At 45.6% G+C, this 8,693-nt stretch overlaps 1 protein-coding gene across 3 annotated transcripts in view; it reads right to left on the reverse strand.

The window, feature by feature from the left end:
* slc39a14 (solute carrier family 39 member 14) overlaps window positions 1-7,039 on the reverse strand; it is a 35,066-nt gene extending 28,027 nt beyond the window's left edge. For 2 of the 3 annotated variants that reach the window (XM_063195165.1, XM_063195166.1), the window contains exons 1-4: window positions 6,897-7,039; window positions 3,523-3,687; window positions 2,033-2,383; window positions 177-354 (exon numbers count right to left, since the gene is read on the reverse strand). In XM_063195165.1, the coding sequence (XP_063051235.1) occupies window positions 177-354; window positions 2,033-2,365 (511 nt within the window). In that variant the 5' untranslated portion in view covers window positions 2,366-2,383; window positions 3,523-3,687; window positions 6,897-7,039. The remainder of the gene's footprint in view (window positions 1-176; window positions 355-2,032; window positions 2,384-3,522; window positions 3,688-6,896) is intronic. The other variant, XM_063195167.1, reaches the window with a different exon arrangement.
* Window positions 7,040-8,693: the final 1,654 nt, after the last annotated feature.

Genomic DNA, 8,693 nt, shown 5'->3' on the forward strand with positions numbered 1-8,693 from the left:
GTATGACCTGTGCATGAGAAAAAACTGTCAATAAAAGCTGACTTGACTTGACTTGAGATAACCAAATAAGTGTGCCTTGAGAGCTTTGGGCAAGGCGGTGAGGTGCGGTGTTGTGTTGTGTTGTGTTGTGTTGTGTTGTGTTGTGTTGTGTTGTGTTGTGTTGTGTTGTGTTGTACCTTCGCCGGGTGTGGGTCGGCTGCTGGGCTCGGCGTCGGCCGGCGTCTCCTGACTGGCGGTGCAGCTGCGCTGGTCCAGCTGCTGCAGCATGGTGGGGCACAGCTCCTGCAGCCCCCGGCCGTCCACACGAGACGCCTCGCTCATGCTGTGCACCGCCAGCGTGTCCGCTGACAAACACTGTTTGGTTTTAGAGGGAGGGGGGGGAGGGAGAGAGAGATAGAGAGATAGAGAGATAGAGAGAGAGAGAGAGAGAGAGAGAGAGAGAGAGAGAGAGAGAGAGAGGGGAGAGAGAGGAGAGAGAGAGAAAGAAAGAAAGAAAGAAAGAAAGAAAGAAAGAAAGAAAGAAAGAAAGAAAGAAAGAAAGAAAGAAAGAAAGAAATGGAGCAGCAAGAGAAAACACAAGCAAGCAAAAAAGAAAGAAAGAGAAAGAAAGAAGGCCTTTCAGAACTGATGGCATTGATGGCAGATCTTCATATCCCCAACAGACACAAAGAAAGAACATCATTACTCATGCTAAATTAATCATCCCCACTTGCTTGTCAGTTGAAAACGTTGGCCCATTACAAAAAAACATCTGTAGCCTTTCTTTAATAATCAAGCTGCTGACACAGTGATGAACTTCATAACAACACCAGTACAGTCAAAAAATACAGACAGCAGGGTTTTGATAATCAACTTGAACGCAAAGATGCAACTAAAGTCAGGTTGTGCAGGGCAAAACACTCATCTGTAGCCAAGCGTAGACTACCGTAACACATGGAGACTTATCGGGGGCGATGACAAGAGGGAGTGGAGAACGTTCTAGAACACCTCCTCATCTATTCCAGGGTTACACTCCAGAGGCAGCATGCAGATAGATGCCCCCTTGCAAAGTGACACATGCCAGCCAGCCAAAAAAGAGGCATTACAGATAGCACTGCACTGCCCGAAATAACAAACAGCAGCCCCATTTCTTGAGCGCTAAATGCCAGAGCATTCTAAGAAGCTGGGAGAGAAACATTTCTAGGTTTCTGTAGGTTGTCAGCAGGACTCTAATGCCTCTTTTCCACTGCAGGTTTTGTGGTAGGCCTACAGCTCGACACAACGAGACTCGGCCGCCACTTTATGCTTTACGATTGAGCCGTCTTGTGCCTACTTGAAAAGCAAAAAGTGGCGGCCGAGTTGCGCTGTGTCGAGCTGTAGGCCTACCACAAAACCTGCAGGGGAAAAGAGGCATAAAATAACTTTTTTGATCAACTGTCAAAATGGCTAGAAGACGTTAGTCTTAGTAGCCAAACACACACTCAAGTAAGTTTTATTTCCTACCAGCCTAACTTTTTCACCTAAACCTTAACAATTTTCAACAGTATCTGGCTGGTTGGCAGGTGTTAATTTAGAGCCCTGATTTTAAGAATCAATGCATGAGTATGGTAATCACAGCTGATTTTTTGGCAAAAACAAAATAAAATCCTTAGAGGCTTTGATTGGCACCTTTGAAGTCAGGAATATTTGTCGCACATGCTAATTTGGATTCCATCACAGCACACCATCATGCCACCTCAGGTACTTTAAAATCTCAACCTCTAAACGGATTTAAAAAACACCTTCAGAAATGACGCGGCAGTTGGATAAGCGTTCAGAACGAATCCAAATTAAACCAATACAGTCTTCAGCATCAGTCCCAGCTGGGACACACAGTGGTGCGTCTCTGCACGTGTGTGTGTGTGTGTGTGTGTGTGTGTGTGTGTGTGTGTGTGTGTGTGTGTGTGTGTGTGTGTGTGTGTGTGTGTGTGTGTGTGTGTGTGTGTGTGTAAACAAGCAACCTAGCCAGAGAGATGGTGGGCGGTGGGTGACAGGCAGGCAGCAGTGGACATACAGCATGACTCACCCTGGAGGAGTTGGTGCGTGGCGGGGGCTGCTGCTGCTGCGGTGTGTCCGTAGTGCTGTTCTCACCCTGGGCGGCCTGGCTCAGCTTGGCCATGAGCGCCCGCAGCTGGGGCACCGAGATGGTGGCGTTGTCCCCATACCGCGCCAACAGGTCCTGCAGAGCTGAGAGCTGGCTGCTACCGCCGTCGCCGCTGCCGCTGCCACTGCCATCACCTGACGATGCCACCCCACCGCAGCCCAGCAGCAGAAACACACACAACAGGGCCAGGGGAGCCTGGGTCACTGTCAGCTGGACGCCGCCATCACCAGGCCTCTGGACCATGACTCCACGCGGCACTGCCTGGACAAAGATGGAGGACATGGAATTGAAAGAAAAGAATAGAACTTACAATATTTTGGTCATACTAGTAAAGTTTATTACTTAGTAAATATTCATGAAAAGATAAAATTTGGCAAAAGGCAGCACAACTTTAATCTGCAGCATAGCGGACAAGGTGCACACAGCCCAAAGTATGAAAGTATGAGTTCCAAATAAAAACTAAAAACTATGCTGTGAGGTTAAAGTAACAGGAAGTATATGCTAATCATCAAATAAACTCTTCCAATAAACGTTAATTTCCACAGCTTCATCAACTTGAAAAGCTATGGAGGACAATGGAAAAAGGGAAGTTAAAGCAAGAGAAAGAATTTCTTTCTACCTTAAATTGATGCTTGCAAAATCATTTCAGCCGTTCAAATTGATAACCAGTGATGGAAGGCAGACAGAAAAATGAAGGGCCTGTGTGCGTTAGAAGTGGAATGGTGCTTTCTGATTGGCTGATGAGGTTGGAAATTGCATGTGGCTGACTAACTCTGAAGCATCTCTCAAAAAAAGTTGAATCACCATTTGATAATAAAAGTGCTTATAAAGGGTAACTATGACAACTCCGGAGTGGTTTTTTTTTCATGAGCTTGAGTGAAGTCGCAAATAAACCGTTTGCCATTTCACCATCATCCCAACAAAGCACTGATCTACTTTATTTCCGCAGTTCATCCATATACAACTCCACCATGACTATACTTCTCCTCATGTCTATGCAGATTCTCATTCCCATTCTTAACCTCAGTCATCTCCATGGTACCGGTCACCTGGTTGGCCGTTATTCCCTTTGACTTTAGACAGGCCAACAGTTACCCACCCTCACTCACCTCACCTTCGCTGGCTGAACGAACGGGAACACAGAACAAAGGGCTCACAGGCAGGGGCAGTAGACAGCGCAGACATAGAAATCAAGGAGCCCACCACAGAGCATCGCACAGCAACAGACCCCCTTTCACACATGCCAAGCAGAGGGGGGAATGAAGGGGAGGGAAAAAATGCCACAGAGACAGACTGTGCCTATGTAGAAGATGGAAGTTGGCTGGGGTAGGGGGGGCGACGAGAGCAGAGTAAACCAAAGGACTCAAGCTGTCTATTCATTAAAGCAAGCACTCACTCACCTCAGCCAACCTATGCTGGTCTGTATGGAAACTCCTCAGGTGGGCTCAAGAGCAGTCCGGCAGCCAAGGAGGAGGAGGAGGTGGAGGAGAAGGACGAGGACTGAAGACTGGGCAACGTGAGCGGGAAAGACGCTTCAACGGTCAAACACTTCAGAGCCACGTCAACTGTGGAGGGGAAAACAAGGAGACGTTTCAGGATAGCTGGAAACTTACCAGACAACAATGCCCCACTGTCAAAACAAAATACAGAACACCAATTTAACATGAGCAGCACCACATCATACTGTAAGATGTGTATGACATTGTATAAGATTACTTGTCAGTTGTACAACCACTGCTGCTTATGGCGCTATTCCATGAAGCATAGTCAGCTCCAATTCAGGTTCACCTGTCCTAAAAAAAGATTCAGTCTTCAGCTTACACTCTTTGCTGGGTCTAACAGCTCCTTGAGGCTGTTGTTGCAGTCTCTGAAAGTACTGTAAACTGACCCCCTTTAGCGCATCAATCTTTTATAGCGCGACCTCTAGATGGGTGTGTGACTTCACACCGCACAAATGATTACCAACTATTCCTGGAAAGAAAACAAAAGTCAACAAAAATCTTAAGAGTGAGGTTAGTCATTTAGTAGGCTAGATGTGTTTAACAAAAACATAACACTGGCCATGTACGTGTAATGTTAATGGTTTTATACTTTTGGGAGGGAATTATAAGAACTGTGGCAGGGTTGTCCAAGGCTACACATCCTTCCCTAAATGTTGAGACAGCCCTTCACTACATCTAGCCAATGAGAAGAGGCAGTGGGGACAAGTCAAACGTCATCCTCCTGTCCTTGCCTCCGGCCTCCTGGCGTAATGCTGGACATCATTGGTGATCAAGGGTTTTACATTTATTCAAAGGCCATTGTCTCATACATTCAACAGGGGTGTTGAACGAGGGAAAAAGCCCACCAAAAGACACCGCCTCTGGTTGACAGCGGGGGAAACATTTTCTCCACAAAGACAGGACAACACCTAGGCAAAAGGTCAAGGACCAAAGGACAGGACAGGGCAGGACAGGAAGAAGTGGTTTGACTTGCAACACAGTGAAGCAGTTCAGCGAGGAACAGCTTCTCTACATTACCTCAATGAATAGGATGTGGGTGAGGCCTAACACATGTCCATGCCAGTTATACGATTAATGATAATTGTCTACTTTCGTTACACAGGTAACTGTGTGACGACAATGAATTGTTGATTGCCAGGTCAACAGAGCCCCCAGTGTGGCAGTTCATTATGAATTGGAGAGCGCTTTGTCAACGCAATGCCATTATTTTGGCAAATTGAATTTTCTTGTAGACCTAGTGGTGACAAGAGCGTGTGACCTGGAAGACAATTTGGATTTAAACCTCTGGCATCTGCTTGACAGAGAATGCTTTAAGCTAGCACATAACACATGGAATGTGGTGGGGGCAAAATGCAGAAAATAATAAGTCAACTTTCTGGTCCTACAGGGTCAAACAACAATCCCTCCACAGATATGGCATATCTAGCAATGAGCTTAACCTACTCACGCTGATCTCTGTGGACCACTCAAGACTTCATTTTATCTTATCTCTCAACACTCCCTTTCCGAGAGAGAAAGAATCTGTCTTACAATGCCGTTCATCACCAGTTCATTATCATACATGCAATCTTTCCAGACATACAACACGCAAGGAAATAATTCTCTAAAAACTTTCCCCCCTAATCATCACTTTTTCATGCTGAGCAGGCAGAATGGCCTATAGGCTAGACATTACGACAGCATTCATCCTGTCAACAAAAAAAACAAAACTCTACAGCAAATACAAACAACCTTCACCAAGAAAATGACACTGTGCAAAGATTTACAAGGACTTCTGAGCTTGTTTTCACGCCTTCAGAGGAGAGGAAAAGATGGAGATGAGATTTCTTCGCTCTGACAAGGCCAAGTCCTCCAAGACAGACAAGGTGGTAACACTACTGGCACCAAGTCGAGGGGAAAGGGATGGGGGTGGGCGCCGCGGGGAGTGGGAGGGGGTTGGAGGGTCATAATTTGCTGACAAACAGAAAGCACTTGCCAACAGGAAACACACTTGCTCTGCTAACTACCTGCTGGCAGCATCAGCATAAAGGGATGAAACCATAGCCTATATCCAAGAGCTGGGAAACTAACAACACAGCACTCTGACCATCCTTCAAATCACCTTCAGTCCCATTTCCCTCAGGTTGAGTGGAGGTGAGGTGCACATAGAAAGTGTATTCAAGTTAGGGATAGATAGAAGGATCATCATAACAGAAAAATGCAGGCTACTTCAGAAAGCAAATATTTTCTGGTGTCCTCATTTGTTTATAAGTGATGCTGCGAGATTGACAGCCAATGCAATTATAGCAGAGGCAGCTTGTCATCGTTTCATCAAACGTACAGGTACTTCTGACCCTTATTGCAACATGTTCCACCAAATACCTGTTGTTACCAGTTTGTCATCAAAGTAGATACAGTGTTGTTACAGGACATTGTAACATGCATTTCAGATGCATTCACATTCTCAAAATGCAAAACATGGGCCTACAGCTGATGCTATTATGGCACAACTGAATTTATCCAACATAACTTCTGCCGGTTGGAGGTTTGGTGATTATTAGCCTAGCTAATTAGGCAACTAACTGAACACCACGAACGCAGGAAATCACACAGTGCAGATAGAAACATAATTGAGCCTCGGCAATGCATTTTAGCGGTTTGTCATGTTGGTAAAGCAGACCTACCACATGCCTAAAAGAATACGGAAATCAAAACAAACATGCCGGTAGCACACAGGCTTCCAAGGATGATGCATTCTTCAGATTTTTGTTTGAGGGCAGTCTTCTGCAATGGTTTTATTTCTCCATCGGCTAGTAGCTCTTACAGTCGGTGTCACAGCACCCACGAAACTATTCACAGCTAAGCGAGGACGGGCGCTAATCAACTAAACTATGTATTGTTTTAAAAGGGTACAGTCAGTGCCGTCCACCATCACCAAGGAACAATTACTTTCTAACTCAAAATTAATTACGACAGGCTAACATAAGCTAGCTGACAAAGTTACTGTAGTCGTACAGTCGTTATTTGGAGCTAGCCACATCTATCGTTACCTTAAGATTAGCTTAACATGCTGACACTACGTTGCCATTAGGATGTCCATGCTGTGATTTGAAGATTATAATATAAATAGTCGGGCTAGACACATTATTTGACTATCACTTCTATAATTGTGGATGCAAAACATTGCCACCTAGGTGACCACAGGAGGATCAGCTACGCTGCTACGCAGCTAGCATCAAAGCCAACCTTTTAAAATTGTCCACATGGGCTGTGCGGTTCTGTAGCCTACTCACCCAACACATGGACCTCTTGAATTCCGTCTGTTTGATTAATAGTAACAGGCAGCCGTGAAAACCCTTCAAGTATCAGTGTGCCACGACGTCTGAACAAGAGATATCACATTTAACAGAGGCGACAAGTCATTGAGCATGAGCAGCATTCATGAATGCTCGCCTCCGTGATTTCATCCATTCAGAATCAACGGACGTGTCCACAACGTGGAAGTGGGTCCGCCCATCCAGGAAGACACAGGGAAAGGTGTGCATTGAAAACTGTAGAATGGATTGATCACAGACCTGTATACAGGTCTGTGGGATTGATGAGCCCACAGCCCTAGGTCTGTGAGTGAGCCTTTTAATCAGCTGCTATTCAACTTTCACACGAATTAAGATGCATAGAAAAACGCAGACAACTACCCTACCTACTACATCGAGGTAATGTCTGTTAATAACTGGAAAAAAAAACAGTAGGGCAGGCAGGCACATGCAGCTCGCGTGCCTAAATATTTACAGATTTTCCTTTTGCCATAATGGTCCTGGGCAGAAAGGACTCCACCGATTGCAGGACAGTTATAAGGTGCCTTTGATGGGGGTGAATATGGGTGGCACATGCCATCATTGTCCAGGAGCAACCACAGATTGTATAAGAGCAACTTGCATCACCGTCCTCCTTTCGGTGATTATTGCGCATCCAGAAGCATACTAACCCCAACGCCGCACACCATGCCTTCCTCAGTCTCTCACCGGGCAGACTGACACTGACCACAACCTGTTATTTTCTACTCTCCTGTCTGACAAACTGTCTGTTTCATTGAGGTCGTCTCTGCTCCAGGTCAGTAGGCTGCACACTCCCTGCAGCAAGCACCTTGCACCAGGAGTGGAAGAAGTTGAAGAAGCACCAGAGAAACCAAACAATTAGAGGCAATTGCACAGGGCCCCTGGGCAAACGTTTAAGGGGCCCCACCACCAATATTGGAGGGCCCTAGGCCCAGGGCAAATGGCCTGCTTGCCCCAGCGTCAGACAGCACTGCGTTCACTAAGATATGCATTATGCAGTGCGCCCCGTGTAGGCAATACCTGGGCATCCTTCTCTCCTTCATTCGCCTGGTGGGTTACTGTAGGCCAAGGCAAAACCCCTTTAATGAAGAATACTTCAAGGTTCTTACACATTTTCACCTGTGATTTCCATGACTTTTCTCTTCTTCAAATTTCCATGATGAAGAGTATTTAAGCTTGAGGTGACCAACAAAAGATTGTTAATACTGAAAGACTTTAGATTGGATTAACCTGTAAAATTATGGTACTGACTGAAACAACATCTTTTGCCACCAAACGAGACAGTTCCTGGCAATTATTTTATTACAGCACAGGCACATCTTCGGGACAATTGCTACGTGTACATGATGTTTTTGAATCGGATCTAATAGATCGGATTTAAGTAGATCGGATTAAGAGTTATTTTGCGACGTGTATACATGGCAATTTCACTTAAATGCGATTAAAAGTCTGGGGAAAATAAAGCATTGCGATTGGACTGAGGACGCACGTGCTGAGTGAGCCAAATAAGGGGTGGGGGCGTGGTCGCCAAACCTCCGGGGAACTACTGGGACACAAGCTTATCTTCAGCCCGAAAATGAATTCCCTCAGTGGACTCAAGGCTGGTAAAATCCCCTTTGGGTCTGGTTCTTTCAAATGCTAGTTAGCACCCTCCTAGCTTAGAAAAACGAACTGGTGAAAGGGTGATGTGGAGTAACTTTGTTGTGCTTAATTACTTCGTGGGGCACTTTTACATCAATATATGGAAGCCACAAC

This window comes from Engraulis encrasicolus, chromosome 3 (assembly GCF_034702125.1).
Source record: "Engraulis encrasicolus isolate BLACKSEA-1 chromosome 3, IST_EnEncr_1.0, whole genome shotgun sequence".
Taxonomy (NCBI): domain Eukaryota; kingdom Metazoa; phylum Chordata; class Actinopteri; order Clupeiformes; family Engraulidae; genus Engraulis; species Engraulis encrasicolus.